Source organism: Pelophylax lessonae (assembly GCF_965119305.1).
Source record: "Pelophylax lessonae genome assembly, chromosome: 12".
Lineage (NCBI taxonomy): Eukaryota > Metazoa > Chordata > Amphibia > Anura > Ranidae > Pelophylax > Pelophylax lessonae.
The window spans coordinates 175,114,065-175,134,619 of NC_138779.1; the positions used below are offsets into that span (position 1 = coordinate 175,114,065).

General features: G+C 41.5%; 1 protein-coding gene across 4 annotated transcripts in view; it reads left to right on the forward strand.

The window, feature by feature from the left end:
• Nucleotides 1–20,555, forward strand: part of LOC309568417 (sodium-dependent neutral amino acid transporter B(0)AT2-like) — a 500,552-nt gene that overhangs the window by 453,476 nt on the left and 26,521 nt on the right. For all 4 annotated transcript variants that reach the window (XM_082274084.1, XM_082274085.1, XM_082274083.1 and 1 more), the window contains exons 3-5: nt 3,385–3,542; nt 9,505–9,631; nt 13,104–13,276. In XM_082274084.1, coding sequence (XP_082130210.1) covers nt 3,385–3,542; nt 9,505–9,631; nt 13,104–13,276 — 458 coding nt within the window. The remainder of the gene's footprint in view (nt 1–3,384; nt 3,543–9,504; nt 9,632–13,103; nt 13,277–20,555) is intronic.

The following is a 20,555-nucleotide window of genomic DNA, read 5'->3' on the forward strand; positions in this document are numbered from 1 at the left end:
AACAAGTTTGCAGGTCAGGTGTCCCAACACGTCACTAGATCTATGCTGTTTTTAGGTCGGTGACTTACTGAGCGAAGGCAGGGTAAGGAACATTGCAATGGTGGTTTCCATATTTCTATGCCAGCAGAGTTCTTTAAAGCTTTGCGTTAATGCTTCATACAATTTACTTATCGTGCGCAGTCTAATATTGGATGACTCGTTCTGTATTAAGTAAACATACAACTATGCACTCCCTTATTGATTTAGCCTATCTACACCTCTCTGTAGAGCTGTGTGCTGACTCTCTACGTCAGTACGGGTAAATACGATGGTGTGTTTGTAGACTCAATCTGACTTTGAGTTTGAAGAATTTAAACTCGCAACACCAAAAAAACATGCCAATCTTTATAAAGTGGGTATAAATCACATGATGTCCACGTGCTTTTTTTTAATCTTGAACTCCTTTCTGATAACAAATTGTATATTTTAATATCGGAACCAAGGACTTTTAAGGAGACCTCCATCGGAAACTATGAAAAGGTATATTCCATCAAAAATGATATTCCAGATGGACACCATTGGATGGACAATGGATTAGATGGACACAATTCGGATTAATAAATCTTTCTTTCTTCTATTGCTTTGGGATACTGTTGGAAAAGTTTACCTCCATCCCACTGCTAAACCCATTTCCATAGATTTACACACTTATGGCTGATTTGTAGGTATATTCATTTCTTTAAAGAGAGGGGAAATCCGCGCTTAGGATAAAGGAGGATGTGAAAGTTTTGACTGCAGCCTACCTCTAAGTTGTTCACACAAGTGAACAGCAAATTAGTAAGTTGGATGGGGAAGTATATGGCGCTGTCAGAAATCTAGAGGTGTATAAATTATAATTGCACTATCCCAGATAAATAAATGTGTGTAAAAAATTGTAAACACTTAGTATATATCAATAAAACATCAATCAAACTATATATCAATAAAACATCAATCAAACTATATATCAATAAAACATCAATCAAACGTAAAGCATCAAATTAATATAGATGTATCAAAAATCATTAAAATATAAGTGAATCTCTTGCAGCAATATAAAGTGACTAAGTGCTTACAGTAGGTAATAAAAATACTTGGTGAACCAAATAGGAAGTGCAAATAACAGTCGGGGTATAAAGAAAAAGTGCTCTAGTGAACGATTGTGAATGAACTCCAATCCAATAGAGCAGGCCTCAAAGAGGCAAGTGCAGATGGATGCTAAGTGGTATCACAAATAATGACCTAAATATAAAGTGCTAATGATTAAAAGTGCAAAGTGATGCGATTCCAAAGTCGCATAAAGAAACGGAAACGTGCATAAGCTCCAAACAGATTGGAGCAAGCCCCAAAAAGGGGCGAGTGCAAGTGAATCCCAGTAATCTAGTAGAGAAAATAAGATGTAAAGTGATGCGATTCCAAAAATTGCATAATACAAAAATGAATATGAAGATAAGTATTGAGTGTTGAGGGAGGAATATAATTCTCTAGGGATTAGTAAAGTATAAAATAGTCCCAATCGCACACTAGGTGCTCCTATGCAGGGTTAAATCGGCGCAGCTTCTCTTCAAAGGTGACTAAAGTGCTTCCAGTGTTTCTTCAAGTGTGGTCGGTGTGATGGGCTAGGGGTGCTCCCCTCGCTCCCAGGACTGCACTTACCAGAAAGGGGAACCCCTACATGGGTAACAAGCCTATATTCCAGATCAAGCGTGACTCCTATGTCCCTCAGTGGTCCTCCCTGGGTTCCTTATGGAAGTATCCTCAGTAGGGATCCTATCACCATAGGTTACTGTGGATGATTAATGGTGGTCTTATGGCGTGATGACTCAGTGTCCAGATGTACTCCGGGTACACATAAGAGAAAAAAAGGCTCGTATAGTCTAGTACCATTTTAAAAGCGTTGAATTTTATTTCTTTCCTCTTATGTGTACCCGGAGTACATCTGGCCACTGAGTCATCACGCCATAAGACCCCCATTGATCGTCCACTGAGGATACTTCCATAAGGAACCCAGGGAGGACCACTGAGGGACATAGGAGTCACGCTTGATCTGGAATATAGGCTTGTTACCCCTGGTAAGTGCGGTCCTGGGAGTGAGGGGAGCACCAATAGCCCATCACAACGACCACACTTGAAGAAACTAGGAGCACCTAGTGTGCGATTGGGACTATTTATACTTTACTAATCCCTAGAGAATTATATTCCACCCCCAACATTCAATACTTATCTTCATATTCATTTTTGTATTATGCGATTTTTGGAATCGCATCACTTTACATCTTATTTTCTCTACTAGATTACTGGCATTCACTTGCACTCACTCCTTTTTGGGGCTTGCTCCAATCTGTTTGGAGCTTATGCACAATTGTTTCCGTTTCTTTATGCGAATTTGGAATTGCATCACTTTGCACTTTTTACGGAACCGTACAGAACCCTATTTTTCTTCCGGTTAAAAAAACGGAAAGGACACAATCCCATAGACATACATTATGTCCGCATATCATCCGCAAACGGATGGGATGATATGCGGACATATGAACCGGATGACACAAGTGTCATCCGTGTCCGTAAAAAAAAAAAAGTGACTGAATGGATTACAAAGACGGAGCGCCCATGTGAAAGAGGCCTTAGTCACTTTATATTGCTGCAAGAGATTCACTTATATTTTAATGATTTTTGATACATCTATATTCATTTGATGCTTTACGTTTGATTGATGTTTTTAATGATATATACTAAGTGTTTACAATTTTTTACACACATTTATTTATCTGGGATAATGCAATTATAATTTATCGAATTTATACACCTCTAGATTTCTGACAGCGCCATATACCTCCCCATCCAACTTACTAATATTCTTTTCTTTATCATTCTGGAATTCAGAGGGAATTCAATGCCCTTGTATGAATGTATAATTCCAGCATTAATACCTTACTATTCAAGTATGGAATTAAAACAAATTAAAGGCAGGTTTTTTATCTTAATGTATTCTATTTTATTTGGGTATAGCGTTGCATGACCGTGCAATTGTCCGTTTAAAATAATGCAGTGCCGAATCACAAAATATGGCCTGGTCATTAAGGGGGCAAATCCTTCTGGTCCAGAAGTGGTTAAATATTTGTATGTGGATCTGCCTGACCAGCTCATCACTACGAGCCAGCCTTCTTCAAACCTTTGTGTGTGTCTATTGCCCTCTAGTGGCTAACATGTTACGTGCGTGTGTTTAACAGTCACTGCTCACTGTTCACTGCTCTTGTTCTTTTCAGAGAACATTTTTCTGTATGGTGTCAGGTTATTTAGATTTTGTTTTGCTATTTTTGTAAGTGACAGAAAGCTGATTAAAATGATAAATGTGTTGTTTTTCAGGTGCCTTCCTGTTACTGTACTTTCTGCTGCTACTTATCATCGGCATCCCACTTTTCTTCCTGGAGCTAGCAGCTGGGCAAAGCATACGCCAGGGGAGCATCGGCGTTTGGAAGCATATCAGCCCTCGGTTAGCGGGAATTGGGTTTGCCAGCTGTATGGTAAGTACATGCCATATTTATAATTGTTATGATACATATTTCATTATTATATCATCTCTTGTGGTGATGTGCAAAGAAGGGCCATTTCACACTGGTGATAAAAACAGTTAGCATTTTAACCACCCCCCATCTACCCACCTAAAATGGCAACCAGACATGCCGCTTTGCAGCCGTAACTGGTTTAACTCGGCTTGCGGAGTTTGACAGGCAGCGGCACCCGTCAAACTGGCCCATTGAGGTCAACAGCACTGCTAGCCAAATGCTTGTCTCGTGGTTGTGGTGCGGTATTTTAATACAAAATATCATAACCTGACAATAAAAATATAAATATTTTTTTTGGTGTCCTCTATTTAGTCCTGTTCTTACGGTTATTTGAGGCACTGATTCAGAAAATTGCATTGGCTATACTTAATCATCTGTAGCTTCTTAGATATGGTCAAATTTATATAAATTTTTTTTCAGTAAGTTTTTAAAAAGATCTTGCTGATCAACTTTTTCTTCTGTTACCTAGTTTGTATTTTTGAGGACAAGTTAGCAGATATAGTCAGTGTTTACGTATTTCCAACTGTAATCCTACATTGGAATCTACGGCTACGTTCTATGTGGGTGTAGTGGATCGCGGGCAGAATCACCGCGATTCTGCCCGCGATCCGGAATCATTGCATATCGCGGGACGCCTGTGGGATGCCTGTGATTTGCAATGGCACCCCAAACGATGTGCGATGTTGCAGCGATTTCCACCTGCCGAATCGCGGTAACATCACGCAAACAGAATCGCGGAACGCATGATGCACAAAAGAAGCTCTTGTACCTTTTTTGGGAGTCATGCTTCCCGCGATTCTGTTTGCGCGATGTTACCGCGATTCGGCAGTCGGAAATCGCGGAAACATCGCACAGCGTTTGGGGTGCCATTGCAAATCACAGGCATCGCACAGGCGCCCCGCGATTTGCAATGATTTCCGGTTTGCGGGCAGAATCGCTGTGATTCTGCCCGCGATCCGTTACGCCCCACATGTGAATGTAGCCTAAATTGTAAGTTACTAACTATATTATAGTTCTGATTGATTAAGAGGTGTGTGTATATTGCCACTCGTATCTATTTTTGCAGAGCGAGCACTGTAGAGGTATGACTATTTTTATGTGTTTCTTTCATGCTACAAGGAAATTAAATAAAACACTACATTCAAATATCCTGATTTTTAACAGTGCAACCAGAGTGAAGAGTGGTATATGGCATGTATGCTGTATCTCAAAAACTAGAGCTGATAGGGAAAAAATTGTGCCATCTATGGAATAAGTGGGTCAGATTTACCTAGGAACAGGTCTAACATTCGAGGCACCAAAATGTGTGTTGGCCTGTGTAACCATTGGGATTTTTTAAAAAAGCCAAAAAAACCCACCTCTAGGAAGCGGCACTATCAGCTTCTGAATACCTGGCAGCTACTGCTTTACTGCCTTCTGAAAAGCGATCCACGGTGGATTGCTTTCCACATGGTGGTAGATCAGCAGCTGCCAGGCATTCAGGAAACAGTATTGCTGCCTTCTACTTGCGTGGGTTTTTTTCGGTGTGGGCTCCAATTACTGGAAACCGTGTCACTGGAACTGACGTAACCACATGTGACAACTGGAAGTCCTTCCTCAACATCACAGGTGTCAAACACAAGGACCGTGGGCTGAATCTGGCCCTCCAGGCCATTTTATGTGGCCCTCGTGCCTCTCCTGTAGCTACAGGAGAGCTCCAGTCCTCCTCCAGACCTTATACTTTCTGTTTTCCAGCAATGCCTCCAGCTTCTTTCCAGCAGCACCACAAGGTAAGGGAGGTGCATTGTGATGTAAGGGGGGACTCAACTTCTGATGGTGGAGAGGCTCTTGATGTCTTATGTAAGGGTAGGGGATGCACTTGACATCTAGTCCTACAGATACAACCGGCCCTTTTGAGGGCAATCATAATGCTGATGCGGCCCGCAATTAAATTGTGTTTGACACCCCTGCTCTACATGTTTCATCTTTATGACGTCTTCAGTTTTATGTTCTGGTGCCGATTTGGGCACAAACAAATTTGAGGGGCAATATATTGTTTTTAATGTGGGTATTTTAAACCAGTGTTTCTCAACCTTTTCTCAGTCAAGGCACCTTTTAAAAATGATGGACAATCTCGAGGCACCCTTTAAAAATTCTGGGCAGTCTTGAGGTATCCTTTACAAATTATGGACAGACTCGAGGCACACCATTCTAAAATGTAAAACCTATTCGAATAGTTTTACAAAATGCAGCAACATCCTCACAAGTAGAACACCCAACGTTAGAGGTGATTTATTCTTCCAAATCAAATACACTTTTGCAAACTGGTACTGACTAGTATTCCAGGGTTTCTCTTCTCCCTCAGTTTTTCTCCATCACTCAGCTAATGTGCTTATGGAGAGGGGCAGATGAGGGTCAAACAAGGATACTATGCAGGCTACTGACATCCTCCATATCAACTGATGATGTCATTGGTCGTTAGGATGCTACAATAGAAGGTTGTATTGGTTTACAATGAAAACCTGTGGCTTTATGTAACTAAAAGGCAGGCTTAATTGACATGTTGGCTTCTTTACATATTTTGGGCAGTTTTTAGGCATTTTGCCAAGGCACCCCTGAAGAAACCTCAAGACATCTCAGGGTGCCTGGGCACCCAGATTGAAAAAGCCTGTGTTAAACAATAAACACTGCACAATGAGACTTTTCTTATTGGTTTCATAAATCCCTTGGTGGTATGGTCAGGAGATGGAGATTTCAGTCCCAGGAGATCTGGCATGCTGGAAAGAGTGGAGTGGAGGGATTTATTACAATAAAACAAAGCACATATTGATCTGCCTAAAGGGATCACCACCATTTGGTGAGTGAGCATTTCTTACTGGATTCAATGGTGCATAACGGCTTGGCACACTGGTGGAGGAGTGTAGAAAATTCCACATGGTGGTCACATATTGGCACAGTGGTGGGAATATGAAAAATTCAATTTATGAGAAGCACTGGACACTTATTTGTAACAGTGAACACTGGAAGATTTATGTGTAACACCTTATAATTGTATGATCAGTTTAAGAGTTATTTTTTTCTTTGTTGCTTTGCACTAAAGTGTTGTGAGGAGACTTTTAGAAAGGCAGTTGACACCACACATTGGGGTTGAGTTTGAATGAGCACAGGGTATTTTTAAACTGAACCATGGCAGAGGGACTGGCATAACATATAGTCCTTCTTTTTTTTTTTTTTTTTTTTTTTTTTTTAACTTTATCTAGCTCCATTGATAAAGGTACATACCTACAGTATGTAAGGACCTGAATATTGTATGCAAACAATCCAGGAGCCTGTGTTTTGCGCCCATGATTCGCTGTTTGAGGTTGCAATGCTCTGAAGGCTTTAATGCAAAAATTTCTTAAATGCACATTTTTATTTTAATAATGTGGGTGCATGTAATAAATGTTTGCAAAAGATATGCCTTTACCTTGCTGCGTGTCAGCTTTTCCAAATTTTCTTAGGGTCATTTCACATGGCGAGGGAGTCCGTTCTGCTCAGCGTGGGATCAATCCGCCGATCCCCGCTGAGCAGGCGGATGACAGCTCTGTCTCCACTCTGTGCGGGGAGTCAGAGCTGTCAGATCCCTGCTGTCCTCTATGGGGGATCGGATGAGAGCGGACCGCCTGTCCGTTCTCATCAGATCCTCCAGACGGATGGAAAATAGGGTTTCCATCTGTCCGGATTTCACAGAAAGAATCGGAATCGGATAGCAGCGGGTGTCAGCGGAGATGTCTCCGCTGACATCCGCTGCCCCATAGGTATGTATGGAGCATCCGATCAGGTCCGCCTGAAAAATTGACAGGCGGATCTGATCAGATCGCCCGTGTGAAAGGGGCCTTACACAGGTTCTGTGGCTGATTAAATTCAGGTGATTCACAAATTAAAATCCATTAACCATGGAACCCTTGGATACGGGCGCACTAGCTATTCGGGCCTTTTCACACTATTGAGCTTAAAAACGTGGTATGTGTTTTCAAAAAACACATATCACATTTTCAATACATTTTGAGGAACCCTGTCTCTCAGCAATGCATCTCTGAAACTTGGATATGTGACTCAAAAAACGCACCATGACTGTGTTTTTGAAACATTTTTGGTATGTTAGAAGGTAAGTAGTCTAAAAAATAGGCTACCTATAGCGCTTGCTTTATATACATTCAAGAGTGTACACAAATAAAATTGGCATATATAAAAAAAATAGTCCAATAAATAGATTAAATCTTCAGTGAAAAATAATCGCCAAGTGAGAGTTCCAAAGGAAAAAATTGTGCAAACAATTCTTATATAAACAGTGGTTCTTCTGTGCAAATTTTTCTTAAATAAAGTGCAGGTGCTGGGTGCCGTATTTCATCCAAGTGATAATGGTAGAATTCAATCACTCACCAAATGTTGTGGGTCCTGTGTGCCTTATAGCACCAGGACCTATTCAGACTTGTATAGCCCCCTAGGCTAAAGAGCGAGCTTTCTTTCTTGCTTCTAAATGGGTAGGGTGATGGGGTCCGCCTCCGTCTCCTCTCCCCTCACCACGCCAGGGTATATGCAAGAAATGAAGCTCCAGATAGTGTGTTATCTTTAAAAACTCTTTATTCCCAACTAGGCAAAAATTTCATGCACGCAAACAAAAGGGTTTTTTTTAAAACTTCAAGCAAAAATAGGCAAATTCTCAAACAAAAAGCAAAAAAAGCCAAAAAAAACAAACACTTCACGTCAAAGGATCATGCAGGGGAAGTAAGTATGTTCTTATCCCAATTTCTAGCCTCGTGGGCCGCCTGTGATCGTGTGAGTACGGTGCAAACCGTTTGGTGTGGACGCTCGCGGGAGAGCTTCCGGCTTGCGTTCCACCCCTCACTTACGTCACCACGCTGTGCGTTCCAATCTTGCGCGTTTCGTCACTTCCTGTGACGTCTTCGGAGACGCACAGCGTGGTGACAAGTACACCAAAGATACAGCATGCAGGACCTTTTAAAACACAGTGCAGCAACGTGAACAGTTACATCGGATTTAAAGGGGAATCATTTTCACACACTTTTGGCGTGCTGGAAATGTGTGTTTTAGCATGGCAAAAGCACCCCAATGTGAAGGGGACCTTGAGTTGCATTGCTTTCTATATTTGCTTTAAATGATGCATATTCCCAACAATGCCGTTACCTGCCTGGAGTTTGCATGTTCCCCTTGAGCTTGTGTGGGTTTCCTCCCACACTCCAAAGACATGCTGGTAGGCTAATTGCACCCTGTCTAAATTAGCCCTAGTATGTGCATGTATGTGAGTTAGGGATTAGCTTAGATTGTAAGCTCCTTGAGGGCAGTTATTGATGTGAATGTACAATATATATATAAATATATAATGTACAATATATATATATATATATATATATATATATATATATATATATATATATATATACGTAAAGTGCTGCGTACATTTGACGGCGCTATATAAGTACCTGTAATAAATAAATCTTCTAATTAGGTGTGAGTTACAATACCAACTAATTAAAAAAAAAACTCCACTTGCCATTGCATCAATACCAGTAGCTACCATTTGTATTCTAATAAAAGCCTTCATACCACCAGCCATGTATGTTAGAAAAACCTGGTCAGAATGCAGTAGAGGGCATTTAGCATAAATTACTATTTGAAACCTGAATACTGCTAAAACTTTCCTCTAACAAGAGGAATACTGAGAGGAAGTTGGATGCAAAAAAAGTATTTTATGAGTTGGGCCCACAGATGAGAGTTGGGTAGGTTTGAATTGACAGTTGGCCTACAGGACGGATTATTTTATGTAGTGTATACTGTATGTAAAATTCATCCAGTTCTGTCAGTTCCGTAGCCACTGTTATAATTAGATAATGCGGAGTATTGGTATTGAATAAATAACATAACCATTTTCTGTTTGCAGGTGTGTACATTTGTGGCCCTGTATTACAATGTTATTATCGGATGGAGCCTTTTTTATATGTTTAATTCCTTCCAGTATCCTTTACCATGGAACAGCTGCCCCACCCTGGCCAATCAGACACAATTAGGTTAGTACTATATAGACAAAGATGATTTGTATGGTAATGTTTATCTTTTGTAGGAGTTTACTTACTAGCGATTACGTTCACCTTCAAGACTTGTTTTGGTTTTTAGGCAAAATTGTTGTCCTAACTTTTGCAATGAGAACCAAAGTAACAGATCTGTAGAATATTAATAAACTTTTACTAAGTGTGACGTGAGTCACTTTGGTTGGGGGGCTTGTGGAACCCAGATTGCTTTAGGGAGGTTGGGAGACTCCTTGTCCAGATTCCCCAGCCCCTCTTATGTGTAAGTCACCCTGTGTCTATTAGGGGCACAGGGTGACCAAGAACCCCAGTTGGGTCTGCACTAGTCAGACTCGCTGTACAACCATACCGGACTCAGCATTTGGTGTTACCCCGGTTATCCTGGGTTCTATATGTGTGTTTTGTGTTGAAAGAGTGAGGGGCTCCTTTACTTGGGACAATAATATTTCTGAACAGTATCCCTCAGGAAATATATGAAGATGAATGGTTTGACTTTTCAGATTGCTAGAATAATAGTGTCTCATAGACCCTTGCTAGATAGTGAGGTGGGTGGGGTTTGTGATTAAGTACCTGTATCCCATTGTTCTATTGTTTCTGTCTGCCTTAAGATCAACTTATTATAGGATGTATATGTGTATGTGAATTGGCTGCTAAGGGGGAGGGGGGATTGTCCCACAGTGTATATCTATTTGTGCCTGTGTTTGAATAAACAGTTTATTTTCTGGTTGACTGCAAAACTTGTACTGTCAAGTTCTTGGGGTAACTATAGCCAGGTTCACAGGTCTTGTGTTCCAGAGCTTAGGAAGCAGCTTCTTGGCGGAGATACCCAGTCGGGGTGTCCGGAGTCCGTCGCACTAAGCATAAATGGTGTGTACGTGCAAATTATAGTTAAAGGAAAAAGCTCTACGATACATACAGGGAGATACAAATAGGCAGAGGGATACAATTTGCAGACACACTGGGGTTGATTTACTAAAACTGGTGCAGATGTACATGGTAGCCAATCGGCTTCTAACTTTAGCTTGTTCAGTTAAGCTTTGACAAAAAAAATAAAAAGGTGGAAGCTGATTGATTACTATGCAGAGCTGCACTAGGTTTTGCACTCTCCAGTTCTAGTAAATCAGCCCACTGTTTATCCATTCCTGGCAATTCTACATTGACAATACTGTGTAGCAATAGGAATACTCGAAGAGCTCATTTACTCTTGCTTTGACTTCAACACACATTAAAGCGCCTACTGCTTCCACATACTTTATTGATGTGTTTTTGATGCTTCTGCAATGCTTCGGTGGTGCTTTGATGTTTTGTGGTGCTTTTTTTAAAGATTTAATGAAGCTTGGCAGATGCCATGTGTGTGTACTGATATCTCATACCTGCAATAACTCCAAAACAAAGCAAAGCTAAAGCTAAATTAAAGCCTCTCAAAAGCTGCAGGTGCTTCAAGCGAGCTTTGTCGTAGACTTCTATGGAGGCTTTAAAGATGCTTTGAAGCACCACTAAAGCGACATTGGATATAATTTGAGAAGCAAAGCAAAAGCAAGGTGTAAACAGACTCAAGCTAACCATTTTATTTAGACTTTGAATGCTGTTCAGAGAGCTTTAAAAAAGCATGTCCGAAGCCATGTTTTGAAGCAAGTGTAAATGAGCCCTAAAGTTACTGGGCTTCCTTTTAGATCTGGTCCTTGGTTTCCTTAGTGAGCAGAACTCTGGAGATTAAGCGATCATAGGAATGGTATGTTGATCTTGGCTCAGGATGTTGGGCTGGCCATAGGTTATGCAATTTTCCCATCAAGACAGTAATTGTTGATGGGGGAATCCATCTCGCTATGCTATTTTATGACAGCAAGAGGTTTCCCTGCCGTCAGAAAACAATGATCACTGCTGGCAGGTAAAGCCACCAGCAGTGATCATATGGAAAAAAAAACTGACAGGCTGATTAATAGATCGACTTCAGTACAACTGGCCTGCCCATAGATGGATCAAAATTCAGCCAGTTCTATGGCCGGCTTTAGTCTCATGTAGGGACCATTAGTGAAGTCTCATTGTGAAATCGTGGTTGAGCTCTCCCTTTGCAGGCTTTTTTTTTTAGATCTTTGTAGCCTATTTGGTGCCTGCCGCAATCTGCGTGAGATCCATTTCTGCCTGAAAACTCAAGATGGCAGCACAGTACTATAAATGCTATAAGCCATCTAGTTCTGTCTGGGTAAATCTGTTGTCAACTATTATAGACACACGTTATAGAGCAGCAATTCTCAACCTTTTTACCCTAGGGCAGTGATGGGAAACCTTGGCACCCCAGATGTTTTGGAACTACATTTCCCATGAAGCTTAACTACACTGCGGAGTGCATGAGCATCATGGGAAATGTAGTTCCAAAATATCTGGAGTGCCAAAGTTTGCCATCACTGCCCTAGTGGAATCATTTTCAGGTCTTGGAGAACCCCTACTAAAACCAATTTACCAGGGGTCAGTGGGAAGATACCCTCTTTACATTGTAGCAATACCACCCCGAATGATAACTAAAATAATCATTAATATCATGCTTCTAACTTTACCAAATGGCGTTGGCTCTTGAACGATGCAGGCACCATCACATTAGAGGTCAATCAGCCAAAGCTCAAGGAACCCGAGTTGAGAATCACTCTTTGAGCCCCTGGGTTGTGTTTGACCGGTGCTCATCTTAATGATTAGGAATTGGTAGCAATCTTTCTGGTCCTATTGATTAAATGAAAACATAGCCAGTCTATTGAAAACAATTGTTTAATTTATATTCGTATGTGAAAGGTTGATATTGTAAGGTGGTTGTAAGATGGTTGTATGTGCATTTACTGTATGTCAAAAACAGGTAGTGTGGTGGGAGATGTGTAGAGATGGGCTCTCTAAGTTGAAGATCTTGCTACTAGAGACTCTGAAAAACATTGCCTGTTTTATATTGTGATGTAAAGAGCCTGGATAAGTGATGACAGAGTTCCTGGTATACTGCTTATCAATGTAAATGCTGATAATCTTACCTCTGCTACCAGGTATCTGTTTGCTTGAAGAACAAAAAGACTTTAGAAGTCACTGAAGGTAATATAAAACCAAACAGGGAGACCATGCTTAGGATTATAAAATGGCAGTTTCAGAATACAATTTAAACAGTGAAAGCAAGAACAAGTTATTATAAACCTTGATAGAATGGGTTTAATCCTCATTATACATTGTTGGGTGGGCACATGCCAATCATTCCTTTCTACTCCACATGCCAACAGTGCATTCGGTACAGCTTGAGTACGTTTATGTAAACCCTAACAATGGACTTCCTTTAATTTACCATTGAGAGTGTTAAATTATATCTATTTCATAAGTGCAAAAAATTGCCTGTTGATTTTTTTATGTTTTTTAAAATTTGCCTCGACTTACATACACTTTGTTTGTCCTTCTCTGGCTATGTGTGTTTTTTGGTATTTTACAGAGCCAGAATGTGCCGAGAGTACACCCACTACGTACTTCTGGTACAGAAAAGCTTTGGATGTTACAGAGTCCATTGAAGCATCAGAGATGAACTGGCCAATGACAGGGTGTCTTATTCTTGCCTGGGTACTGGTTTGTGGTGGTATGATCAAAGGTATCAAGTCTTCTGGGAAAGTAAGTTGATGATATGTATCAGTAATTAATGTGTTGTAACCTTACTATCCATGTCTGAAGAGTAAACTGTTGCACAGTATTGCCTCATTTCCACTGAGTAGTACGGTTCGGTTCAGTACGGTACGGTTCGGAACAGTACACCTTGAGTTTCCACTGCCAATAGTACCCTTTCATGATAGGCGTGGTGTAGCAAGAAAGCTGTGATCGACGATTCTCTGTCAACCAATCAAGTTCTGCAGAGTGTAGCTCCACCCTGTTGGTACGGTACTAATGTGCTTGGTACCCCAAGGAAAGGGTACCAAAAAAGTGGTACAGTACGGTTCGGAATTAGGGTACCATTCACAATGGAAACGGCATAAATAGCGTACCGAACCGAACCGTACCAGAAAGCTCAGTGGAAACGAGCCATATGAGAAGCTAAAATGAGTTTGTAGCATTGGGATTATTTCTGTTTCCTAGTTGAGTAGATTAACAGAAGCTCTTAGAGCAGACAACGAGCTAGGCCCATTTACACTTATCAATCGAGGTGTGTTGTGGTAACCCACGATACGCGGTTCGGCTCTTTGCAGTGTTTTCGATTTGAATGGCATGCCAATAGAGTAAGTCAAGAGATGCCAATAAAGCAACCCAACAGATCTCCAATAATGTACATGTGTTGTAGCATACCACAATGCACAGTAATGCACTGCTGTGCAGTTTGATCTGCTGCTTAGAAGAATTTGCTACATGTCTGTTCTGATGCGTTGCCAACCCAATTTGAGAGTGTAAATGAGCCTTTACAGTAACCATTACTTATCAAACTGGAGCTGTTGAACTTTTGCCTGCTTGTAAGCAATCATTGCGCCAGGGTCCCTCTGACATTGGTCCTGTGGTCTCAGCTGATTGGTGACAATTAGACAGACCTGGACAGTATGTAGCTTCAGTTCCTCTTCAGCAGAGACTACTTCACCAAGCTTTTACATGCACCATAGAAAATTAAATGGTAGAAATGCTTTACAAATAACCTGTCAACTCCAAAATATCGTCTATGCCAGGGGTATGGAATTCAAATTCATGGAGGTCCGGTCATTACAATTTTCATCCAGCAGAGGTCGGAGTCTTGTGTTTGTTCTATGACTCAGATCCTTCATATCACAGCCCCACCCCTTTACATTAGTTTCGCCTTCACATCAGTGTCATCAGTCCTCCCTATTACATCACAGCCCTCTTCACATCACAGTACCTCATTTACACCACAGCGCCTCCTCTTTACATCGCTGAACCCCCTCTTTACATGAAAGCACCCCCTTTGCAATAGAGCCCCCCTTTACATTACAATGCCCCCCTTTACATCACAGCAATCCCCTTTACATGACAGCACTCTCTTTACATCAGAGCACCTACCTTTACATTACAGCACCCCTTTTTTACATCATAGAACCCACCTTTGCAATACAGCCCCCCACCCTTTACATCACAGCTCCTCCTTTACTTCAATGTCCTCTGTTCCTCTGTCCCCCATTCACATCACAGCCCCCTCCCTACATCACAGACCTCCCCCTTTTACATCTTTTACACCGGTGTCTTCAGTCCCCACCTCACATCACAGTCCCCCTCCTTCACATCAGTATCCTCTTTCATCCGTTCACATCACAGCCCCCCTTCTTTGCACCTCAGTCCCCTTCACAGCCCCCCCCCCTCCCCACTTACTTGAATCCCAGCCCCTTCACAGCCCTCCACCCTTACCTATTCCCCAGTCCCTTTCACAGCCTCCTTTGCACCCCATCTCCTTTACAACCCCCCCTTACTTGCATCCCAGTCCCCTTCACAGCCCCCCCCCCCTTACTTGCTCCCCAGTCCCTATCACAGCACCCTTCCTTGTACCCCAGTCTCCTTTACAGCCCCCCCCCCCCCCTTACTTGCATCCCAGTCCATTTCACAGCCCCCTTACTTGTACCCCAGTCCCCTTTAAAGTCCCCCCTTTACTTGCATTCCAGTCCCATTTACAGCCTCTTACCTTGTATCCCAGTCATCCCAGCCCCTTTTGCAGCCCAGTCTCCCTCATGGCTTCCCTTCTTTGCACCCCAGTCCCCTGCATAGCTCCCCTTACTTGCACCCCAGTCCCCTTAACAGCTCCTCTTCTTTGCACCCCAATCCCCTTCACAGCCCAATCCTCCTTACTTGCTCCCTAGCCCGTTTTTGTGAATTTCCCTTCCTTTACATCACATTTCCCCCTGTTAATCACAACTTTCCTCTCCTTTTTAATCTTACCTTGCACAGCACTCATCCCTTCCAGCAGATAGAGGGTAGAAGGTGCAGCATGTCTGGGCAGAGGGCGGGAGCTGGCAATCTTTTCATGGTAAAAGGCAGGTGATTGGTTGCTAGGACCACCCCACATTCTAGCACCAAATCACTGGCTTGTTAACTAGAAAAGTTGGGCAGCTAATGCCTCTGCCTGGACATGCCATGCCTTCTGCCTTTTACCTGCTTGAAAGGATGAATTCTGTGCCGACAGCGGGGGGAAGGAGGCTATACTGTTACCCGGCAGGGGACACTCAGGCTGCTAAATGGAGAAGCCGCAGTCCAGATAGGACTGTCATTCGGTCTGTCATTTAGTGATGGCTGGTCAATGCCAACAAGTTTGATTACAGATCTTTTACAGGGCACTGATGCTTAGGCATCGGACTATTAAATCCTGGGAGTGGGGCTTAAAGCGGAGTTCCGGCCACAAAATCGACATAATCGATTTTGGGACATCCACTTGCTTTTGGTCACCTGATAAACAAATGGATAGTTACAATTTTTTTTTTTTGTTTACTTACCTTGTTATTGAAGAAAAATATACTCGCCTTTCTTCCACTTCCTCACTCTACGGCCGCGGCCCGTGCCGTCTCTTCCTCTTTGCATTGATTCCTGGGAACTAAACCTCATCGCTCCCAGGAATCAATGCGCCTGCACCGGCCCCGCTCGTCAGTTCCGGTACGGGCGCGTCATTCTCTGCTAAACAGCTTCTGGGCATGCCCAGAAGCTGTGGAGGCATGACGCGCCCGCACCGGAAGTGAGGAGCGGAGCCAGTACAGGCGCATTCTGGAAGAGGAGGACGCAGAAGAGGACGCGCTGGCTTCAGCTGCCCACATCCGAGATGGCAGCGCTGGAGAAGAAATTTTCAAGGTAAGTATTTCTTCTAAAAGGTAAGTGTGACCCGGGACAGATCAGAGGCTATCCATTGTGGAATGTACTAGCCCTGACTGTCCCGGGGGTATTTTTATTGAAAATACATTTTCGTGGCCGGAACTCCGCTTTAACCTCAAGAGATCCTGTACATGAGCCTGACTTGGAGTCCAAGGACATTCAAAGGGACACAAAGTAATTTGAAGAAAAACACTACAGATTGTTGTTAACTAAACTAATGTTTAGGACCTGACCGGTTCATTTTGAGCTGTTTGTAGCTAAGCAGACAAGACATCACATCTGCATTTGTCATTTAGTAAAACTTCAGTTAATTCTGTGGTGGTTACTTTTTAGGATTTTTTTTTTCTGTCAGAACCCATATAGAAGAGTCTGAGATTTTGCCCATTCCTCCTAAAATATCCTGACTTAGTAGGCCTGAGCTTGAATAAAACTCCTCTTCCCCTATGCAGTGGAGACTTTCAGTACTTTAAATGTGTAAAATCAGCCATATGTAGTGGAAGAGGGTAGGAAGAGTCTTAAAACTAGTGAGGATTCCTGAACTGCATATTAGCTGCTCTGCAGTTGCACTTAAGGTGACAGCAGGTAACCAGGTTATTTGGTGTATTTTATTTTTTCGCTTCTTATTTTAAATAATAAATGTTATTTTCTGATTTTTTTTTTTTTTTTTTTTTAAAAAAACCTGAAGTTGCTTTTTTAGTGCAGGTCTGTTTGCAAGCTAAATCTAATGGAGACTTAAGCCTCGTACACACGCAACGAATTTCCGCCGACCGGTCATCCGTCTCTTGTCCAGAGTGGTGTCTGTTGGTTGGAATGTGCTCTAGACTGCACACAAATTTTCCCACACGACAGAATTCTACTTCAGAAGTGATGTCATGTGTTGGATTGCTTCCTTTGTGTTCTTTCATCTCTGAGCATGCCTAGTCTTGCTCATAAGATTTTTCCCCCTCGAAATCTGTACTAATGAGATGAAAATCGGACGTTGTGTTGACGGTCGACTAAAATTATATAGCCTGCACACCAGGATTTTTTCGGCCGAAAAGTCGGAGTTGGTTGTCGGAAGCACCATACTAACAAGCTGAAAATCAGCAGATCGTTCGTCGGACGAAATTTCCCGGCCGAATTTCGACTCGTGTGTACGGGGCTTTAAACTCTTGCAGTTTTTTCTACCTAACCCATCAAAAGTTTCTTCTCTACTCTCCACTTCTTCTGTCAGGCTAAAGGCAAAACTTTATTTTTAGTTTTGGATATAGTGGAGAGGGATTAGAACACCTAATCCTAGACTATAACTATTGCTGCCTGTGCCCCCGTTAGGGACATTCACCCTTCCTATTTGCCCTGGTTACTGTTCTCATTGAAATTAAAATAAACTCCCCAAATTTCTGGGTTGCCCCCAGTAAAGTAATAAAGGTAATGTCATTTGTAATGGTGCAGGCGCCTGGTTCTGCTCTCTGACAATAATATGTCTGTACCTGCTGCCTCTTTTTATTGTGTGAAACACAAAAAACTTGGTATGACAAAAATGAAGAAGGCGCTGGTATCGATGAATAAGTGTTCCTTAGGTAAGTATATAACAATATATTCTAGGGGATTACTCAATGTACACCCAATCGATCTATTAGTACTGGTGTGGGCCAATTTGTACTTGAGCCACTAATTTTGAAATTTGAATATGTGCCCCGTGAGTATAATAAATTCACATTTGGATATATTCAAAATAAATGTGTATAAACATATATTTATAGTGCCCCCATCATTGTGAAAAAATTAGTAAATGAAAAAGCTCCAAAATAAATATATATGACAAAATTAGTGCACTTATTGACTGTACTTGTCACATAAATGACACAAAGTTGACCAATCTATAGCCACAAATATACAATTATCGACTATAATCAGTACAAATATAAAACGGGCAGCAAATGACAGTTATTGTGCAAAAGGTGATTATAATCTGTGCAGCAAAATAAAATATAAACAATATGTGACAATAAATTGTGCAAATGGTGACTTTAGTTCATGCAGTATTGTAGCACAAAAAAAAAAAAAAATATATATATATATATATATATATATATATATATATAAATCTTCAATTCGGGTGCTCCACCTCGTGCTCTTGTGATATCACAAGATTACGAGTTACAATTATCACAGGAGCACCCGAATTGAAGATTTATATATATATATATATATATATATATATATATATATAGAGAGAGATAGTTGGAGATATATATAGGTGGAGATATATATAGATATCTATATATATATATATATATATATATATATATATATATATATATATATATATATATATATATATATATATATATATATATATATATATATATAAATATAAATATAAATCTTCAATTCGGGTGCTCCGGTGATAATTGTAACTCGTAATCTTGTGATATCACAAGAGCATGAGGTGGAGCACCCGAATTGAAGATTTATATATTTATATACAGTGGGTACGGAAAGTATTCAGACCCCCTTACATTTTTCACTCTTTGTTATATTGCAGCCATTTGCTAAAATCATTTAGGTTCATTCTTCTTCCTCATGAATGCACACATAGCACCCCATACTGACAGAAAAACACAGAATTGTTGACATTGTTGCAGATTTATTAAAAAAGAAAAACTGAAATATCACATGGTCCTAAGTATTCAGACCCTTTGCTCAGTATTTAGTAGAAGCCCCCTTTTGATCTAATACAGCCAGGAGTCTTTTTGAGAAAGATGCAACAAGTCTTTCACACCTGGATTTGGGGATCCTCTGCCATTCCTCCTTGCAGATCCTCTCCAGTTCTGTCAGGTTGGATGGTAAACGTTGGTGGACAGCCATTTTTAGGTCTCTCCAGAGATGCTCAATTGAGTTTAAGTCAGGGCTCTGGCTGGGCCATTCAAGAACAGTCACGGAGTTGTTGTGAAGCCACTCCTTCGTTATTTTAGCTGTGTGCTTAGGGTCATTGTCTTGTTGGAAGGTAAACCTTCGGCCCAGTCTGAGGTCCAGAGCACTCTGGAGAAGGTTTTTGTCCAGGATATCCCTGTACTTGGCCGCATTCATCTTTCCCTCGATTGCAACCAGTCGTCCTGTCCCTGCAGCTGAAAAACACCCCCACAGCATGATGCTGCCACCACCATGCTTCACTGTTGGGACTGTATTGGACAGGTGATGAGCAGTGCCTGGTTTTCTCCACACATACCGCTTAGAATTAAGACCAAAAAGTTCTATTTTGGTCTCGTCAGACCAGAGAATCTTATTTCTCACCATCTTGGAGTCCTTCAGGTGTTTTTTAGCAAACTCCATGCAGGCTTTCATGTGTCTTACACTGAGGAGAGGCTTCCGTCGGGCCACTCTGCCATAAAGCCCCGACTGGTGGAGGGCTGCAGTGATGGTTGACTTTCTACAACTTTCTCCCATCTCCTGACTGCATCTCTGGAGCTCAGCCACAGTGATCTTTGGGTTCTTCTTTACCTCTCTCACCAAGGCTCTTCTCCCCCGATAGCTCAGTTTGGCCTGACGGCCAGCTCTAGGAAGGGTTCTGGTCGTCCCAAACGTCTTCCATTTGAGGATTATGGAGGCCACTGTGCTCTTAGGAACCTTAAGTGCAGCAGAAATCTTTTTGTAACCTTGGCCAGATCTGTGCCTTGCCACAATTCTGTCTCTGAGCTCTTCAGGCAGTTCCTTTGACCTCATGATTCTCATTTGCTCTGACATGCATTGTGATCTGGAAGGTCTTATATAGACAGGTGTGTGGCTTTCCTAATCAAGTCCAATCAGTATAATCAAACACAGCTGGACTCAAATGAAGGTTTAGAACCATCTCAAGGATGATCAGAAGAAATGGAAAGCACCTGAGTTAAATATATGAGTGTCACAGCAAAGGGTCTGAATACTTAGGACCATGTGATATTTCAGTTTTTCTTTTTTAATAAATCTGCAACAATGTCAACAATTCTGTGTTTTTCTGTCAGTATGGGGTGCTATGTGTACATTCATGAGGAAGAAGAATGAACTTAAATGATTTTAGCAAATGGCTGCAATATAACAAAGAGTGAAAAATTTAAGGGGGTCTGAATACTTTCCGTACCCACTGTGT